The following is a 19,973-nucleotide window of genomic DNA, read 5'->3' as shown; positions in this document are numbered from 1 at the left end:
TTTTAAATAAAAATTAAATATTAGTACGAACTGACTGTGAAGTCATAGTTAAATTTCATCAAAAGATAAATAAAAAAACTAGTAGCAAGAGACTATGGCTAAATTTTATAGATACTATATCTATCTATCCAAATATTATTTTTGAATATATAAAAGGAAAGGATAATAGTCTAGCGGATCAGTTAAGTAGATTAAATATTAAAATAACTTAAGTATACTTTTGTTTTCAGCATGAGACCAACCAGTTCAATAGACAAAGGCAAAGGAGTAGCCTCAACATCAGACACATACGCTCAGACTGTATTAGGTAATATGAAGTTTAGAGCTCAGACACCATCAATAGATATGATGGATCGTATTTACTTCGGTAAGCATAATTTAATATGTTACCTGAATTCGAATTTATCTTATAGACAATTACCAGAATATGTGTTAGACAAACATCAGAAATGTTTAGCAGATAATTTATGGATGACATATAATAAGAAAGACAATAAATATTTTATAGCCTCATTAAATATCTTGTGTCAATACTTTACAGACAAAAGTAAAGAAAACAAAGTTAAATATTATGTGGTAATACATGGTAAGACTAACGGTATTTTTCAAACCTGGATAGAAGTTGTAGAATCCATAAACGGAGTTAAAACTCCTCTTTTTAAAGGTTTTAATGATTTTACTGAAGCCTTAGATTATGTAAGAGAGATACTTGGTCCAAATTACTATATCTCTCCAGCCCTCAGACAAAATCTACAAAATACTCCACAATATAATATCCAAAAGGACACAGATAAAATAATCTTTTGTGACCACTGTTCTTCAATGACAGAGGCCTTTAAAAGATTAAATGTAAAGGTGGAAGCTTTACTCCAAGAGAATGCGAAATTAATGGAGCAGGTAAAATCACTCAAAGGCAAAGACTCCATTCAGAAGATTCATACCAGTACACAGACCTCAGAAATGAGTTTTCCATCTCTAGAAAAAATGGATGAGCAGGGTGTGCATTCCCCAACGAATGCAAAAAGATCCACTGTATCGGATAAAAAGGATACAGCTAGTCCGGTTCAAACGGTAGCCGGTAAAGACACCTCAAATCCGTTTATGGCAGTCACTTTGCCAAAAAGTGAAGGAGAAAGTTCATCAAGACAAAGGTTACCCAGATCATTTACTCAGGTAGAAACGATAACAAAGAAAACTATGCTCCATAAAAAGAAAAAGAATAATAAAATCGAGAGCATAATAAAAAAGACTTTAGAGAAATTTTTTCAATAGGGACAAGATAAACATGTAATTACTACTCTACCAAATCCATATCCAAGTGCCGACAGATTGGTACCAGATACAGAACGAGACATAGCAAATACTAGCTCAAGAAGGGAGAATCCTAATAATAATATAACTAGGTCCATCAGTTCAGGAAAAGAAGACTACGGAGAACATGGAGACAATGCATATTATCAAGAAGCTCAAGATTCTAACGAAGATGATGATTCAAGAATGAGTTTTGATTTCATAGCCTTGCACAACCTTGATACATGTAGAAAGACAGAAGAAGGGGAATATAATTTTGTTAATACAAATTATATTTCGTTAATACTATTATATTCATTGATATAGTATATATATATACAAATACAATTCGCCTCTCAAAAATAAGAAATAACATCACGAGATTCTAACGTGATATGTTCCCAATCTCACTCCTCTCTCTCTACTCAAAAACCCGCTGATCATCATCAATGGCGCCCCCAATTTTCCAACTGCTTCACCACGGAGTATAAATTCAATTCCTCTTCCACTACTCTCCGATTCTTCATTTCAATTTCGCTCTGAAAAAATCGAGAATGGCGAAGAATCACGTTCCCGATTGGCTCAACAATTCTCTCTGGTCTTCGCGTTCGCCGCCGCCACAACAATCGTTAACTCCTGCAAAGACTTCAATTGACAGTGAGGATATGAATCGCTCAACGAATTCAGCTGTAAAATCATCGGTCAGTGCTGAGTCTTCGGTAAATATGCCAGTTCCAATGCTACCTCCTGCTGTAATTAGAGCTGAACCTCGTCCTGTGCCGCCTCCGAGCCCTAAGGTGGAAATTATTGGTCCTTTAAATAGTAGTAGTAGTAATTGCCGTAGTGATGGTGAAAATGGGAGCTCAGCTAGTAGTACTGCGACATCTGGTATCTCTTCAACTGAGAATATTTCTCGCCAGGCTCAGCTTTCTCAAGAGGTCACTATCTTCTCTCTTTTGAGTACATTCCTTAATAGGAGTATATGGAGGTCGAGAATTAGGGTAGAATGTTAGTAGGTACTCGAACATTGTTTAGTTTTCTATATCAGTAGTATTATTATAGCAATTTATTACTCTTCAACTGTCTTATTATTCCATTTTTATCACCTGTTGTATTTATTACCTTTTCTGATAAAGTTTTTTATTACCTTTTGCTTAAGTTATATTGCTAGTGTTCTTGTCTTCATTATTTTCAGCATGACTTCTTCACTACTGTATTTCCTTTTTGGTAATGTTTTCCTAATATGCTTTACCTGAGCCAAGGTTTCTTTGGAAGCAGTCCCTCTACCTTCACGAGATAGGGGTACGGCTGCGTAGATACCCTCTGCAGACCTTACTTACTTGTGGGACTACACTGGATTTGTTGTTGTTGTTGGGATAGAGCTTTAATTTATACACTTGTTAAGAGGTCATATACTGGTTGTATCATGGATTATAATGTACGATTGTTATAGGGATATTAATTACCGTATAGTTTAATATTGTATTAGCCATCCTATGTACATAATATGAAGTGTAATATGATATCTGATGTTGGTAAGTGTTCTATCCCCTGCCTGGAGTTACATCATGTACTAGAGTTAATAGTATACACTTCCACGGCTAGTTCGTAATGCTGTCGATACAGATACCTTTTATGATTAAAATGTATGCATCAAAATTCCAGGTCCTCAGGGTAAATGCATTAAAACAGAACAGTTTTTGTAGATGGTGCTGCAGCGGTTGGTGGCAAACTTCCCTTCCCTCCCTTGAATTATTAATACAAAAAAGATTTTAAAAAATAATATATTATCTGAATTGATGTATAACTGTATTAGTTAAACCAGAAATAAAAAATGGCCACCAAACAGAGGACAAACAATACCAAATTTTGATATGGGATTCTTTTTCTTAATCTGTCCAACCAAACAACCTTTCAACTTTTATACTAGACTGAGCATTTTTACTCTATACATAGCTGAAAAGACAATTCCAAGTAACCAATTCTGATTTGTAATCTGAGAAATAAGGTTAAGTACCCTGTTATAATATGTTTCCTTGAGCGGAGGGTCTATTAGAAACAACCTCTCTACCTCCCAGGGTATGGTAAGATAAGGTCTGCATACACTCTACCCTCCCCAAACCCCACTTGTTTGTTGTACCATGTTATAATATGTTAAAATACATGGATAATGTAAAACATCTTTACATTGTTAGTGCATATAAGTTAAATCTTGTGGGATGTGCATGACTTGGTCGTATCCTCCATCATGTATATGAGAAACCTTTAGTTAGCCAATGACGTTTTTTAGTCTCTTTTGTCTTTTAAATAAATACAATGGCAATAAAATTATTATGCTGCTTGAGGGTTGAAAAGACCTGATATTGGAGGACGAAGGCCAATTGGGGTTTGTTCTTCTTGTTCCTAATATACTGTTTCGTTTTTATATGATGTAGTTGTCAAGGAAGATTATTAATTTGGGGGAAGTCCGGAGGCTAGCATCACAAGGGATACCAGACGGACCTGGCATTCGTGCTATAGTATGGAAGGTACAAAATGTGTCACACAACTTAATATTATAAAACATTAATTTCTGGCATTTTTTTTGGTTAAAGTTAGAGAACATTCTTTTTCTAGAAATTTGAGGATAGTAAAAGGTCTCATCTTGGATACCTTTCAAGTATATGGATCATCTTGAGTGCATGTCTTTGTGCAGCTACTGTTGGGGTATTTGCCAACTGAGAAAGCGTTATGGCCAACAGAACTGGCTAAGAAGAGGCCTCAGTACAAGCAATTTAAAGAGGAGCTCCTTATGAACCCTGTAAGTTCTGTTTTTTTTACTAATGCATGACATCTTACTACTTATAATAACTAAAATACCATAAAGACCTTTATAATCATGTTTACCCCTCCTTTGTCTGTCAGTACTTCTCATGCTTCTGGCAAAACAATAAAAATCATCTTTCATAGGTGGAGGGGGTTGTAACCATTGATTACAAGAACTGCCCGTTGGAGCTTTACCGTTACTTTTAGATTACCAAAATATAAAAAAAAATGAGCAGAAGACATTGTGAAAATAAAATAAAAAATTTAATAATGTAGAGCTAATCAGATAAATATTGAATCTAAAATACTGAGAGCTGGTGGAACTAGTGTACCAAAATGCCTGAGTGAAACATAAATTAAGAAAACTGTAAATTGAAATTTGAACGTGATCTTGAACTGAAAGGTTTGAATCTTAATTTTGCTTACGTCAAGTACTAATAAATAATATCATAATTGATAATTGAGAGTTTTGGTAGATTGTCAAGAAAGAGAAGAGAGAACTGAGAGCTTCAATGGTGAAAAATGAAGTTAGGATTGAACGGTATTTATAGTTGATATTTGGGAGGGTTGAAATGTGATCACTCAAAGTAGAGAGTTAAAAATATGATTCCTTAAATCCCCTGCGTAGAGCTGTTTACAAGTAATTAAATATGGTTGACTACTATAACAAATATTGTTATGGAAACACAGACTTTTTTGCAATAACTAATTTTGTAGTTTTCCTTCTCTTTTCTGCGCAGAACATTATAGACATATTCTTGCGCAGATTGCTTATTGCTCATGTTATTTAGTCCCCTTGGTATTATTGGAAGGTTAATGTGTAAAAAAAATTGTAAAAAATGCCCTCATAGAATCAATACCTATCAAAGAACAAAAAGTGTTCTCATGGAATCAATAATTCATGTATACTATGTTAGTTTTGTTTTTCTGGAAGCATCATTTGTTTTCAAGTACAAAAGTTTCCTGAATGTTGTTATGGCTAGGCAGTCAGAGATTGCGAGGAGGTTGGAGAAGTCTGCAAGTCTTGAGAATGATGGAACAGGAACAGACATTGAAGGCAAAGGTGTACTCTCAAGATCAAAAGTAACTCAGGAAGAGCATCCTTTGAGTCTTGGAAAAAGTAGCATTTGGAATCAGTTCTTCCAGGTACCACCTTTTTTCAAATGATCTTTTCCCCCAGTATCTACCTCTAAGATTATGTTGGGGTTCTCCATTGTGAAGCATAAGAATACACGTCTTCAAGATAAGTCCTCAAACTGAATGTCATGATCTATTTCATACATTCTGTTTTCTGTAAATGTACCTTAAAGGGGCCATTTGATTCTTATGTTTGTTCTGCAAGGATTATAATGCATGATTATTTATATAGCGAGTATTAATGAAGGGACTATACGGTGGATTATAGTGTTGAGATTGTTATGCAATGCATATTTAATACATGGATGCTATGTAGGGATTACCTACTTTAAGCGCATTTCATCTACAAATACTTCTATCGTTTTATTTGCATTTCATCTGCAAGTACTTTTATCGTTGTATTACTAAATACTAATACTCATGTTCTTATGACACATTCTATCCCAATTCCCACATAAAATAATACATAAAAATTTCCAAATAGCTGAATTCATATATTTAGTACTGCCAACCAAGCGTTGCTTTCTTTATGAGGGGACTTTTTTTTTTTCCTATACGGCTGACCAAACACTACATTAGTTGTGCGTTCCAAATCTGTCCAACCAAATATTGCATTATTTCATACAGAACTTCATGTTGATAATATTTTTCCTAATACCTCCAACCAAACGACCCCTATAAGTATGGTACCCCTGTCGAACACTGCACTGTTATATTGAGACCGTGATAGATCCGGAGAGAGAACAAATGGATCAAGATTTTTCTGAAAGCAGCTTTTTAAATTTATATTCGCTTCGAAGCTGTTGTCAGTATTAGTGATATATTAGCTTATTTGTTTGATTTCTTTCCTCAACCATACTTACATTACACTGGACACATATCAATTCTGTGATCACAGTCTTTGGGACACAATTAACATTTTAATTCCTTCAAAATGGAAAAAAACAACAAGAAACTGCAAAATTTGTCAAGTTGACAGGAGTATGTCACAACTTATTACTGTTGATAATTTATCTTATACTATTTTCTTGTAGGACACAGAGATTATTGAACAGATTGATCGGGATGTAAAGCGCACCCATCCAGACCTGCACTTTTTCTCAGGAGACACACCGTCTGCAAAATCTAACCAGGCAAGAGCTAGTCTTTTTGGATTTATAATACAAACCGCAGTGGATTGACCAAGTCTATCATTTGTTTCCAGGATGCTTTGAGGATTATACTCATTATATTTGCCAAACTGAATCCTGGTATTAGATATGTGCAAGGCATGAATGAGATCTTAGCACCTCTTTTCTATGTATTCAGGAATGATCCCAATGAGGAAGATCCAGTAAGTGTCTAAGTGATGCTTTGTTCTCTTAGTGACGTTTTGTGGTTGTGGGTAGTCACTCCTAGAACATGATAGCTGGTAACCAAGTTTTGCTAAAGAATGTGGGGCCAGCTGAATTCTTTGATACTTGCAACTGCTAATCTTTGACCAATGAATTATTTTAAACACAGTTCTTTATATTTTATCTTGCTCTTTTGTCTTATGGTTTTCCCTTGTGGCTCTGGTTCTCTGTGACGATGATAGTTGTGGTTCTGTATATTGATAATTTGGTGAAGAGTGCTACTCGGTTTGCAAAACCTTTGTATGCTATATTTTTTTTCTAGACTGAGTTATTTTCTCAGCTGTTTCTAGACTGAAGCTTCAAAGGTCCTCATCAATCAGTCTATTTATCATTTCTATCTGCAAATTATACAGGCAATGGCAGAAGCAGATACTTTCTTCTGCTTTGTGGAGTTGTTGAGTGGATTTCGTGATAATTTTTGTCAGCAACTTGATAATAGTGTTGTTGGTATTCGTTCCACAATTACAAGGCTATCTCAACTTTTGAAAGAACATGATGAAGAGCTATGGCGGCATCTTGAAGTGACAACTAATGTAAGATTCCTTGTTTAGTGCATTATTGGCTGGTAGGGGTCGTTTGATAGTGTACTAGCAAAATTAATTAATGCATGCATTAGCTCCGTGTACTAATAGTACCTTGTTTGGTATACTTTTTCATGCTATATATAACTAATGCAAGCATTAGTTATACACTCTATTGTGTATTGTAGTGTGTATTACTATTACCATGGATTTCTAGGTATTAGTAATTCAAAGGATTTAACCCTTGCATTAGATTAGCTATGACAAAATTGTCCTCAAAAGCCCTTTTAAAATATTTTACTCCTTTTTTCTCTCAGTTGTTACCTAACCATTATTGAACCCAATTACTCTGAATTATCAGCAGTCGACTTCGTATTCCTTTACATTTTTTGTAATATTAACCCCCAATCACTAGGCATCATTGATCATACATTCTTTCTTCTCGAGATCAGTATGTTTTTTCTTATGACCTTGGAGCTAAACACAAAAATACTCCAAGTTCTTAATTAATATCTCATCCCTTATTTGATAAAAAATTAAGTTTAGAATTCAAAATACTAACAAATATTTAATTTTATTTTGGGAAGTAAAAAAGAGCTAGTGAAATTTTAGCAAAGAACTTTATTGATTGACTCAATTTCATTGGAGTAGACATTTGTACACCAAAAGCAAAACAACAAAATACACTTAAGCTTTACTTCCTGTAGGTTGTTGTTCCTATTCTCAAAACATCTATCGTTTCTCTCCCTCCATATAGTCCACCAAATACTAGCAGGGATCATCCTCCATCTTTCTCTGTTTGTAGCCCCAACTCCAGCCATCTCCCAACTGAATAGAGTCTCATCAATCTTGCTAGGCATACACCCAAGATATGCCTCTGAGATTAAGGAAAATCTGCCACAGCTGCTCAGTAAAGTTGCAATGTAAGAAGAGATGTCTCATTAGCCTTACCACATAAGGAACATATGTTGCATAGAGAGATTTCTCTCATGGCGACTTTATTGCGGTGTTTTAAGCAAAAGAACCTTGTTACACGGATACAAAACTAAAAAGTGTGGAGGGCATTTTTGTAAACAAACATTTTTTAATAAAAATTATGCNAGTGCTAATGCATGCGTTATTTTTCCTAATACACTCTACCAAACGACCCCTTAAGCTTTACTTCCTGCAGGTTGTTGTTCCTATTCTCAAAACATCTATTGTTTCTCTCCGTCCATATAGTCCACCAAATACTAGCAGGGATCATCCTCCATCTTTCTCTGTTTGTAGCCCCAACTCCAGCCATCTCCCAACTGAATAGAGTCTCATCAATCTTGCTAGGCATACACCCAAGATATGCCTCTGAGATGAAGGAAAATCTGCCACAGCTGCTCAGTAAAGTTGCAATGTAAGAAGAGATGTCTCACTGTCTCATTAGCCTTACCACATAAGGAACATATGTTGCATAGAGAGATTCCTCTCTTGGCCACTTTATTGCGGTGTTTTAAGCAAAAGAACCTTGTTACATGGATACAAAACTAAAAAGTGTGGAGGGCATTTTTGTAAACAAACATTTTTTAATAAAAATTATGCAAGGCTTGTTAATTTTAATATATGAAACCAAACAATGTATAAGAAATAATACAAGCATAACTAATACAAGCATTACTAATGCAAGCACTACTAATGCACTCTATTCAATATTTTTGTCCAATCTTGAGAACATCTAATTTACGCACCCTCTCTGCTTGCTAATTCTGTTATTTGCATATTTACATTATTGATGGAATGTTTTATAATATTAATGTAGTAGTTTTTTAAAGAAAAAAAAATGCAGTGTTAATGTGCTTGTCAACCTGGAGGCTTAATCTTATCCAGAACCTTACTTTTTGATGCAAGCTATGTTACACAGATCCACTTATAGGTACATATCTGGTATGGGTATCTCAAGTGTTTTTGCTATTTTTAGTGCATTTTGAAGTATCAGCACTGTGTCCTACACCCTTATACACCCGTCCGACATGTATACGATCAAGGCAAATACAGGATCAACATAACATAGAGTGCAGGTGACCTTGCTCATACCTGGTTTAAGTCTGTTTTAAGCCTAACAGTTTTCCGTGAAACATATTGGATTTGTTCATTTGTGAATTGTTTCCCTTGGAATGAAAACTGTTTTTCATTGTCTGGCACCTTATATATTCTGGGCAGCCAAGTGACCCAATTGAGAATTGATTCAGATTCACATGTAGCCTGTCCCAAAACTGAACTATTTTCTTGATTATCCTTTAGTCATCCACACCTTCCTTTTAGTAGGATATGTCTGGATTTCTTCATTCTTTGCCTTTCAGGTAATATTAGCAGCTGGTACAATGTATATTTAGAGAATATATTGTATTGGAAACACACCTCTAGAGAATTTATACATGTCCTGCTTCCTGTGTTGAAGAATTACTTGCCTGGATTACATGAATTTAAAGTAATAAGACATCCTATATGTTTGTGATTGTCCTTGTGCTTTCTTACATCGGAATTGTTGGTTTTACTGATGGATGTGCTTAGTTGGTACAATAAATTCAGCACGTTTTCTTATTTTTCCCTTAGGTGTGAGATATTACCTTGACTTGCTTTTCTGATATTTTGAGTTTAACACTGATCTTTTATGTGTTCGTTGTTGGATGTTAACAGGTGAATCCACAGTTTTATGCATTTAGGTGGATAACTCTCCTTCTGACGCAAGAGTTCAATTTTCCAGACAGTCTTCTTATATGGGACACTCTCCTAAGTGATCCTGAAGGACCTCAGGTTAGACGTCATGGAGTTAAAAGTTGATGTTCCATCCTTTATTAAGTCATCTTGTTACTCCTTTCTTTTTCTTTGGACAAGTAATTTCACTGACTTTTAGGGGGAAATTCCACATTAAGGATGTGTACAAAAAGAAACTCAAATGCAATTCTTCACAAAGAGCAATTAAGTCTTACAGGTGCTTCAAAGGTTTTAGAGAGTCAAATTCCTCTAATGTTGTTGTCCATACTGGTTTCTGCCCACCCCAATGAGCTGGTTAATTCTCCGAAAGGCACCTCAATAATTGTCAATATCTGATCCTCTCAATTTTCTTTTTGTATGGGGGTTGTCATTCATCTGTCTCCTTACTCCTCAAATACACTTTTAAGAGCTATATCACTTTTAAGATATTGCTTGCATGAGCTCATAGTTTTATCCGTTTAAGGATCTGCATTAGAGATTTCACTGTAATGTCCTTCAGGAAGAGGCGAAAGTAGAAATACCCAAATTGGGAGGTCATTTTCCATAGACTCAACACTGGAGAGGGATAAAATGTATATGAAGTAATCTTTGGTTTCCACTCGAGTAATAGTTTCATCGCAGCGTGTTGTTTTAGAATTTCTTGTAAGTTAGGTGGTCGGTGGTTCAGTTTCAGAGTGAGATTTTTGAACTCTTGTGTCATTGCTAAGTGTAGATCTTTCTTATCACCGTGAAAATAGGACCAACCGAAGCCTTTTAAACTTGAATAATAGGCCTACCTCTTTACCCTTCTCCACTTCAATACCCGGCTTAGTTTGCATGACACAGAGCTCGAACCTGTGATCTAAGTCACAAATCCGTCAACCTTTGCCACTTGAACTAAACCCTGAGGGAATTGTTAAATGTAGATTTTTTTATTCTTTTTTTTATAACCGAGAAATTCATTTGTGACCCGTCCTCTGGACCAATCACAGCCTTCTAAACTCGGTGGATAATGGACCCGTCCCTCTACCCTTCTCCACTTAAATACCTAGCTTCGCTTTGCATGGTGTGGGACTTGAACTTGCGACCTAAGCCACAATTCTCCACCTTTTTGCCACTCAAGCTAAGCCTTGGGGGCTGGTTAATTGTAGATTTGTACAACAAAAACTTAATATTCATATGTTCCTTTTCATCCTTTCCTTGTGGGTTGGTGTGGAAGGGAATTAATCTATTGTGGCTATGAGATACTTGTGATCTGGTGAAGAAGCATATTGTTTGTTACTGTAATACAACAACACACTCCGTATAATCCCACATGTGGGGTCTTGGGAAGATAGAGTGTATGCAAACCTTCCCTCTACCTTGTCAGGGTAGGGAGGTTATTTCCGATAATGTAATAAATAACAAATATTATTATCAACTTGCAGGAAACACTGCTCAGAATCTGCTGTGCTATGTTGATTATTGTCCGAAGGCGTTTACTTGCTGGTGATTTCACTTCTAATTTGAAGCTACTGCAAAATTATCCATCTTCTAACATCAGCCACCTTCTCTATGTCGCTGATAAACTGCGCGTTAAATCAGCTGGTTAAAACTTATATTCAGGGAGAAAACATCTTTTTCTTTGTATTTCTCCACTGTGAAATTAAATGTGCTGTAATATTTATGAATGTCAATATCTGATATAGATAATCAATACATTACATCTTCCCATCTCTCTGCCCCATCCGCAATCTGCTTTCAGCTTCAAGATGAATGTATATCCATGTGTTGTGCTAGAGATTTTCGTTGAGTTTATGGAGAAGTTAGGAACTGTTTGGCTTGGATCTTATATGTTCAGTTCACAAAGATGATAGTGATGATTTCATTCTTTCGGAAATAGTTTCTACACTTCCATGAGGTAAGGGTAAGGTTTGCGTACTCACCCTCTCAAACCCCACCTGTGAAACTACACCGAGTATATTGTTGGAATATGAAAGTTCACAATCTATTAATCTATTAGATGGAACACGTTACATGAAGAAACATGAGTTACAAGAATGATTGGCATAGCAGAGAGCAAGATGTTTAACAATGCATCCACGTAGAGAAAGAGCTAGCTAGTTGTTATATAAAGTGCAAGTACAACGCATTTTGAACCATCCATCCAAGCACTATAGTAGCTCTCGTACTTGGTATGAAATTGACTTTTTAACTTATTTTTTGTTATTAGGCAAGCAAGCAAAAAATATTGTCCCAAGATTATTTATGTATATATAATTTAGACATATACTATGGGGGTGGGGTGGGGAGGACACAAACAGTGTAGAACTTCACTTATAGAAATTGTTTTTCCTCCATACCAAACACACCCTTAATCTCAGTAGTGGAACTTGAAATAACAAGCCTAATGTATTAATTGTGAACGCCAGAAACCAGAACTCCCGTTAACAACCTGATGAAATGTAGGCAAGAATGTATTATTTTCGTATGAGAAGATACCGAATCAGATACAACAATGGTTCTCAGCTGACGAAGTAAACAACATCCTCAGACTCAAAAATATACAAAATGAAAAAAGTGAGCAAAATAAAATGCTCAGATTATCGACATTACAATCATCGAATGACTCTGATATTGCTGAAAGAAAAGTGCCGAGTCCCTTAGTCCTACATAAGAAACCTCCCTGGATTCTCGTTGATCGAAAAATTAACTCAAACACCAATCGAGGATATACTCCATAAATTGTTATCATTTTTTCCCAGTAACCTAACCTCCTACGCTGCTTTTATCCATTGGCAGCTACATTAACTGTTATCACTTATAAGGTAATCACTGAAAATGTACAAGTAAAACCATCACAATAGCTAGATAGAATGATCTGAGATAAGTCATACCTGTAAAACCAATTCGTAGATAAGGAAAACCATTGCATTTCTTCCGTTTAACCTCATGGTGTCGCGTCATTTCAAGATCCATAAATATTACCAAGAAACTTCACACAGAACATCTATTTATCCACAGCTGATGTCAAATTTGATCCACTTGCCTCAAAGTCACTGATTCCTTCACTCTCCATTTGACTATTTAAGATTTCAACAACATCATGTGGTGGACATTTATCGGCAGGATTTACAGCTGATTTTTTACAAAAGCACTCTGGCCAAGAATTAGTATAAAATGATTCAGGTGAGATCCGCTTATGAGGTCCACCGAAGTTTGTTTTTAACATGGCACGCCTAACTGCTTCATCAAAACCAGCTGTATGACCCTTCTCACGGTCGATAAAGATAGGAGCCAGTGCTTTCCTATCAGGTCGGATTGTCGTGCGAAAACCATAGTATAACCGATGACCAAGGAGATTGTTTGCGAAATTGCTTGGTCCATCATATGTTGGCATGAAAATATCAGAGAGAAGACAAACCATATAATCCACAGCTGAACCTAACAAGCCCATAGTGTTCTTCCCCAGCTCACCCGTGGTGTCCACTGTACTATGGTTCTCCAAGCGGGGGAACATGGAACGGAAAGGTTTCATGAATCGCTCACCACCAAAGAGCTCACCTGCAGCAAGGTATATCCTAGTAGAGTTGTCAAAACCCATTGCACGTAAAATAAGACCCACCTGCCAGATTAGAAGGGGAAATATCAATTACCTGAGCAGCAATTTTCCAGTTAACAATACAAGTATTAATGTATATACTTAAACAACTCATAAAGAATGAATCAAATTACCTATTGTTTGAAAGAATTTCTACTGTCAACACTGGCACAAATATAAATAAATCAAGTTAAAATTGAGCTTCATTAAACGAGGATGATGAAATACTTTGATTTTTACAGAGTCAGGTTAGTATTTGAGCTAATTCTCAATTTAATGATGTGCGATTCTGAAACTGATTCAGGTCCTTGATATGATATTTCAAACTCGGATTATTAAAATATCATCATAAAGAACAACCACGAGGAATTATGCACTCATGGCGCCGTATTTGTGCACCTTCCTGTTGTATCCCCAAAAGGGATTCTTGGCTGGTTATATTAAAAGATATATCAACTTCCAGCGGATAATCTCTTTAATGACTTCTAAAGTTCACCTTTACATAGATACACTTCCTTAAATTCGTAGTTACTCTGGGAAAAGAACAGAGTTGAATAGGATACAGACCATTGATATCGTAAAAACATTGGAGCTATACTAAGCATCTTTCACCTCTACTCTCATCCAAATGATACACATATCTAACCATTCTAAGATGGCTTTAAATCAAGTAACTTATAGCAGGGATAAAAATTGTAAATTTGAAGAATATCCACACATTGTGTACAAGTATCTATAAGATTACCTCTTCTGGAGTTAGTGGACATTTCCCAATCGCCCTTCTTTCATCGTAAACAAGTCTCTTTTCTGCAAAATTCTCCTGTCTATACTTCTTCAAAATCTTTTGTTCCTCAGGAGAAAATATGTCAAAGCACCTGGGGAAATTGAGACAAAAATTAAATAGATCTCTAACTCAATGTCAAAAAAAGAAACTTGTGGTCTATACTAACTAGCACCAACTAGAAGTACTTCAAGGGCTAAGGATACCCAATGGAATAGAGCAATGATTTCTGTAGTTAGCTCGTAACTTTCCCGGCAAAAAAAGGAACAGGAAAAAAATACAAAGTGAGGAAGAGAGAGATTTGAAGAATCTGTTCTTCCTCTCTTTCAATCTCTTTTTCTATTACATTGTTGCGTTTTTTCCTTTGGGCCACCTCAGGAAAGGACAGAAGATGGGGGGACTAAAGCACCACTTGAGCTTTAATCTACTAAGGTGCACACAACAATCAACAATCAGTAACTTACCCAGCAAATGCTAGCATATCCATCTCAAAACGAAGATGTATTGTCATAAAGTGGCCTTGCGAACGAAGTTTATCGACTATTGATTGGCTTAACTCCACAATGTGAGGCTTAAATCGAAGTGCATGATAGTTTACTCTACATCTCAGCCGCTGGTACTCAGGATAATCGATTTCTTCTGCCAGTCTATGTGAAAAAGGAGTAAGATAAATAGCACCATGTTCCTTCATTGTTTTTAGAGCCTCTGTTGTATACCAACTGATAGGAGCATCTCTAGGAGGTCGAATCTGAAAAAAAAATGCTTTCTTAAAATCCATCAGAGCCTTAAGAAGAACATGATCAAACTTTGCTGGAGCAATGTATACCTGTTTTGCTTTTATCTTCTTGACCTTTCCATTTTTTCGGGTTTCAGGAATGCTTTCCACTATTCTTACGTCATACTTCAATGTCTTGATAAAATGTTCAACATCGTAGATACCTTGAAATCCACTGAGGATTAATAGAAATAAAGTTGCACGTTATGCCTCAGTTAATGGTAAGAACTCAAACTACTAAAAAGTTTGTGAGATTATAAATGAATCAACAGCAAGCTTGGGACTAAGTTTATGGTAACAAACTAACTCCAACAAATATTTTGAGGGACTGTCTAAAATCAATCAATATCATGCTCAAGGGAAGCTTCCTCCTCTAGTGATAAAGAAACTGGTGCAACAGTCTATTCATTGTAAACACCATGATGAAACGTAGGATTTACTTAGTCTAGTCCTACTTCCTAGTTAACTTTTTGGAGAGCAGGATCTCACAAGGAATAGCAAAATCACTCAGTAATAACATCAGCTACATAAAAAGTAAATTTTAAAATATCAAGTAAGAAAAGAAAGTGTCTTGATGCCCATGATTCAAGATGAGTGGCTGAACTTCAAACTGTCTTTAATTTCTCAATTTTCTTTAATTTGTGAAGGTTGTCTCTATCAGAGAAAATCCACCAACTGCTGGGTGCATGACCAGTATACTTCTATACGCATAAAGTCTCCCTTTACTTCAGTTTATAAATTCTTGAAATGGTTATAATTTCAAGAATAAAAATAAATAAATAAATAGAGAGTGCACATATATCACACTCAAATGGTTTTCCTACATGCCATTAAGGTACAAACCATCTGAAGAGTATTAGATAAACTGTTTTCTACTTTTTTTAATCATCGGCCAGCCAGCCTGTATACTCCTTTCATGACAGACTTAGAATAATACCTTGCATGTTGTTGAGGATACTTAGAACCAACATCATTATAGTAAAGAGATTTAAGCAAATTCTCAAATAACAATGTCAATCGTGATACATGTTTTAAATGGTATAAGAATTAGGGAACTTGGGGAACTAAGTACCTATCATCGTGCCAGAAGGAATTTGCATCCAACTCAGGTAACACCAGTGTAGCATTCATAATTCGTGCAGCAAGAACTGCATTACAGATCTATAAAGTCACAAGCATTTGTTATGTCGAATATATCAATAACATAGAGGACGAAAAAAGAGATACCAATCAATCCCAAATTAGTTAAGAGTAATTATATGAATTCTCATTATCCGTTCTACTATATTAAGGTTCAATCAGACAACACTAAACAAGTGTTTTTTTATGACAGAGGTGTTTAGGCCAGCTTGCACATGCCTAGACTATTCCGCCGGGTACATGTTGCCTCCCACCAACACAGATACTGAGTAATTTTGTCCAACAAGGCTTAAGTAGATAGGAAGAATCACCTAGTGTTTTTGCCTTCACAGAAATTTGAACCTGAGCTCTCATGGTTCTCCTACTTCATAGATCATTAGGCCACACCCTTTGGGTGTAATACTAGAGAAATGCTTTGAGGCAGATTACGAGTCGTTAAAAACTAAATTTTCTCTAAATCTCACATGTATCTTTACAAAGAAGTAACTAGATGAAATGGAAGGACAACAAACACCAAACATACTATTCATGCAACAACAAGAAGTCTTAATTCAACTATATAGAACTTTTGTTCGTATTATGTTCTGTTCTAGGCACGAGAGACTACAAATCTTTGAGATAATACATTCACATAAACTTAGGTCAAGTTTATCACCTTTAATTATCAAACTGTAAATGATCAATGCATCGGGAAGTGTACAAAGGATATGGTCAAACGATTTCAAGCAACCTTATGGCATACTCCCTCTGTCCCAATTTATGTGCAATGCTTGACTAGACACAGTTTAAAAAAGAAAGGAAGACTCTTCAAACTTGAGGTCTAAAATAAGTCATAGACATTTTGTGTGGCTATAAATCATCTTATTATGGGTAAAATGGAAGTTCAAAGTTAAACTATTTCAAAATAAGGAAGTATGACATTCTTTTGAAGACATACTAACAAGAAAATGACACATAAATCAGGACGGAGAGAGCATTATTCTGGAATTTTCATCTTTTATTGGACAACTTATGCAATCTCATATGACTGCAAATCCATTTAACATCTCTATTTGTAGATCCTTTACTGGTTGGTATACCTCTTGTATAAGGCATTTTTTTGGCCTTGTGATAAATGAAAATATTTACCTGATTAAAAAAAAAGAAAAAGATGCAAGTTCACCAACCACTTCAGTCTAATCATTGTTAAATGTTAATGTATCTTTTTTTCACGTAGCACTCGACTTCATTAATCATTCCTATTTCAATTTATGTTACATTTCCATCTTAACTTTTACTTTACTAGAACACTAAGACTAGATCTATCCGAATCTAACTTTCTTGTTCACTAGCTTCTTTGACCCATCCTTCCAATAAGACAAGGAAACCTTCCTATCTAGCTCTACATCGCGAAGTTGATGTTGTTAGACCAACTTTATAACCTACTTCCAGAAGATGATGTTCTTTGATCAAAAAATAGTAATATGGCAGTTAGAGGGATTTACTCCAGTGAATTATATGAAAAAATATTCATAAATCTCACACCAAGGAGGCAAGGATCAGTTACGCACCGCACTACGTTGTTGGTTCAGACCACCATTACACCGAACCCGTAAATAGCCATTGCTTTCACTGGCAGGAGCTGCAAGAGAGAAAAGATAAAGAGATGTTGGCATAAAGCTACAGCATTGCAGATTTTGATATCGTAATTGTGTTCATTTTGAATTTGGTCTGGGACATAGATAGATAAAATTGCATACGAGGCCAATCTGATCGAGGAGCAGATGACGCCCTCCAACCATCAGAAGCAGCAGTTCCCCAGAGTGCCTCTGTATTGATCTGCTCAGATAGGAAAAAGAACATAAAAATATGTAACATAATAATCAACTGACGAAAAGTGAACTAATGGTTCTGATTCCATGATGGACAACAGATTACACATTTATATACAAAAATAGCTAAAACCTAGTGGAGATGTGGTAAGATAAATAGCTCAGCTCATGCAAGTATTCTACATTAGGTAGTATCATGTAATACTATATGTTGCACATTTATGTTATAAACGATGGGCATATTAGAGATTTTTGCAATTATCAACTTCCTGCTTAGAGAAGAGGAAAAATGTAAAAATTTGAAATGAACTATCATCAACCGAATTTGTAGCTGATTTTCATTAGCCGTAAATAGGACTGTTTTTCTATCTAAATCACCACATTTCTAATAAATATTGCAGATTCCTAACAAAACTAAATTCAACAGTAAATAGGACCTTTTTTCTAGCTAAATCACCACATTTCTCTTATATTACTGCAGATTCCAAACAACACTGATTTCATCAGCAAATAGGACTATTTTTTCTAGCTAAATCACCAAATTTCTAATAAAATTAAGCAACTAAAAAAAAACTACAAAAGCAATCCAAGCTAATTACAAATAGCTTAAAACGCAGTACCACAGCTGAAGAACTGTTACTATTACTACTCAACATCGCAGACATGAGCATGAAGATACAAAATCACCACAACAATAACAGCAAACAGGACTTTTTCTAGCCAAATCACCACAATTCTAATCAAATTAAGCAACTAAAAAAACTACAAAAGCAAGCCAAGCTAATTACAAACAGCTTAAAACACAGTACCTCAGCTGAAGAACTGTTACTATTACTACTCGACATCGCAGACATAAGCAGGAACATACAAATCACGACAACGATGACAGCAACCGAGAGCCTTTTGAACATTGCCTTAACACCTCCTAATTGCTGCTTCAGCGGTTGCCGATACCCAGGCCTGTCGCAAAACCGCCATAGACATCAGATCCAAAGCGAAACTCAATCAAATCAACATACATAAACGAAAAAACTTGCAGATTTTTGTGAAAATAAGAGATTTATGCATGAATTTACCTCCGCATTTTGTTGAGATCCGAGAAATGGAAAATTCCGTGAAGCTTCAAAGTAGAGAAGAATTTCGTGCGCTGAATCTTTGGAGAAATCTGCCGACACTAGGCCAATTGAAGGCTAAAAATTTAAGAGTAAGAAATTGAGGAAACAATTCGTATACATATAATCGTGTTATTGAAGTCAGTGGTATTTTTAGTTTTAGAAATTTCGTACTACATGTATAATCAATGTTAAATTTTTTTTACAGGTTGGCTTAATTATAAAAATATTACTGTAGGTAAGTGTTAGGTACAATGAAAAGTGTGTTTTTGAAAAATTGGTGAATTTATTATTATTATTTTTTTTAAGTATTTGATACATAGGTAAAAAATATTTGTTTGATTTTCTCATTTTAATTTGTTTGTATTGTTTTTTTTTTTAATTCGTTTCAAAATAATTCTTCCTCTTTTTGGAATTCTATAGTTATATAAGATTATAGATTTGAGGAGTTTTTAGTACATTTAACATAATTTAAATTAAAATTATGAGTTTTCTTTTAAAACATTTTCTTAAATTTTGCCCAAATCAAAATCCAAACTAGTAATAAATTATAATGGAGAGAGTTATTACAATCCAGATTTTAGACAAAGCTATTAAATGTGAAAGTTATCAGAATCTGTTAGATACTATAATAAAAGATAATAAACATTTTATGAAATAGTTGAGGATCGAATAAACCAACTCGAACAGTTGAACTCATCATCATATTAGATTCAATTAATCTTTAATACTTTATTTTGCTGAAACACATTTTAGAATCTACCAATCCAAATCGAAACCATACAAGCAACTCTATGATTGGAACACATTGTATTTACAATTTATATATTCACGTGAACTCAAATATTTTAATTTTTGATGAAAATAAATAAAACATTTTTTTATTTTTTGATGAAAATAAAT

At 35.1% G+C, this 19,973-nt stretch overlaps 3 protein-coding genes across 5 annotated transcripts in view; 2 read left to right on the top strand and 1 right to left on the bottom strand.

The window, feature by feature from the left end:
* Nucleotides 1–19,973, top strand: part of LOC125866664 (glycine-rich RNA-binding protein 4, mitochondrial-like) — a 469,856-nt gene that overhangs the window by 394,775 nt on the left and 55,108 nt on the right. The gene's annotated exons all lie outside the window — the stretch shown is intronic.
* LOC125866629 (uncharacterized) lies at nucleotides 1,689–11,717 on the top strand. Its single transcript, XM_049546925.1, has 9 exons — nucleotides 1,689–2,228; nucleotides 3,726–3,818; nucleotides 3,986–4,090; nucleotides 5,083–5,241; nucleotides 6,267–6,365; nucleotides 6,437–6,565; nucleotides 6,980–7,159; nucleotides 9,815–9,931; nucleotides 11,299–11,717. Exons 1-9 carry the CDS (start codon nucleotides 1,845–1,847, stop codon nucleotides 11,461–11,463), a joined length of 1,431 nt encoding a protein of 476 aa, XP_049402882.1. The 5' UTR covers nucleotides 1,689–1,844; the 3' UTR covers nucleotides 11,464–11,717.
* Nucleotides 12,313–19,191, bottom strand: LOC125866625 (O-fucosyltransferase 1). Of its 2 annotated transcripts, XR_007446546.1 has the most exons (10): nucleotides 19,035–19,191; nucleotides 18,768–18,918; nucleotides 17,887–17,965; nucleotides 17,698–17,768; nucleotides 16,080–16,168; nucleotides 15,059–15,182; nucleotides 14,697–14,980; nucleotides 14,197–14,326; nucleotides 12,748–13,475; nucleotides 12,313–12,661 (listed from the first exon to the last, which is right to left on the bottom strand). XR_007446546.1 is itself a non-coding variant. In XM_049546922.1 (9 exons), the coding sequence occupies exons 1-9, from the start codon at nucleotides 19,040–19,042 to the stop codon at nucleotides 12,861–12,863; spliced, it is 1,551 nt and encodes a 516-aa protein (XP_049402879.1). In that variant the 5' UTR covers nucleotides 19,043–19,191; the 3' UTR covers nucleotides 12,381–12,860. The 2 variants fall into 2 exon arrangements, 1 of the variants encoding a protein (XP_049402879.1); XM_049546922.1 differs by having other exon boundaries at nucleotides 12,381–13,475.

This window comes from Solanum stenotomum, chromosome 6 (assembly GCF_019186545.1).
Source record: "Solanum stenotomum isolate F172 chromosome 6, ASM1918654v1, whole genome shotgun sequence".
NCBI lineage: Eukaryota > Viridiplantae > Streptophyta > Magnoliopsida > Solanales > Solanaceae > Solanum > Solanum stenotomum.
Note: the sequence above shows the minus strand (reverse complement) of the source record. Positions and strands in the feature narration are given on the sequence as shown.

What these genes read in the sequence shown, in the direction of transcription:
- LOC125866629 (XM_049546925.1), top strand. Translation starts at nt 1,845, where the DNA reads ATGGCGAAGAATCACGTTCCCGATTGGCTCAACAATTCTCTCTGGTCT. An exon ending in AGGCTCAGCTTTCTCAAGAG is followed by an intron (nt 2,229 to 3,725) that starts GTCACTATCTTC and finishes TATATGATGTAG; the next exon opens with TTGTCAAGGAAGATTATTAA. An exon ending in GTGATCCTGAAGGACCTCAG is followed by an intron (nt 9,932 to 11,298) that starts GTTAGACGTCAT and finishes ATCAACTTGCAG; the next exon opens with GAAACACTGCTCAGAATCTG.
- LOC125866625 (XM_049546922.1), bottom strand. An exon ending in TCCTCGATCAGATTGGCCTC is followed by an intron (nt 17,769 to 17,886) that starts GTATGCAATTTT and finishes TCTCTCTTGCAG; the next exon opens with CTCCTGCCAGTGAAAGCAAT. An exon ending in TCCTTCTGGCACGATGATAG is followed by an intron (nt 15,183 to 16,079) that starts GTACTTAGTTCC and finishes ATTAATCCTCAG; the next exon opens with TGGATTTCAAGGTATCTACG.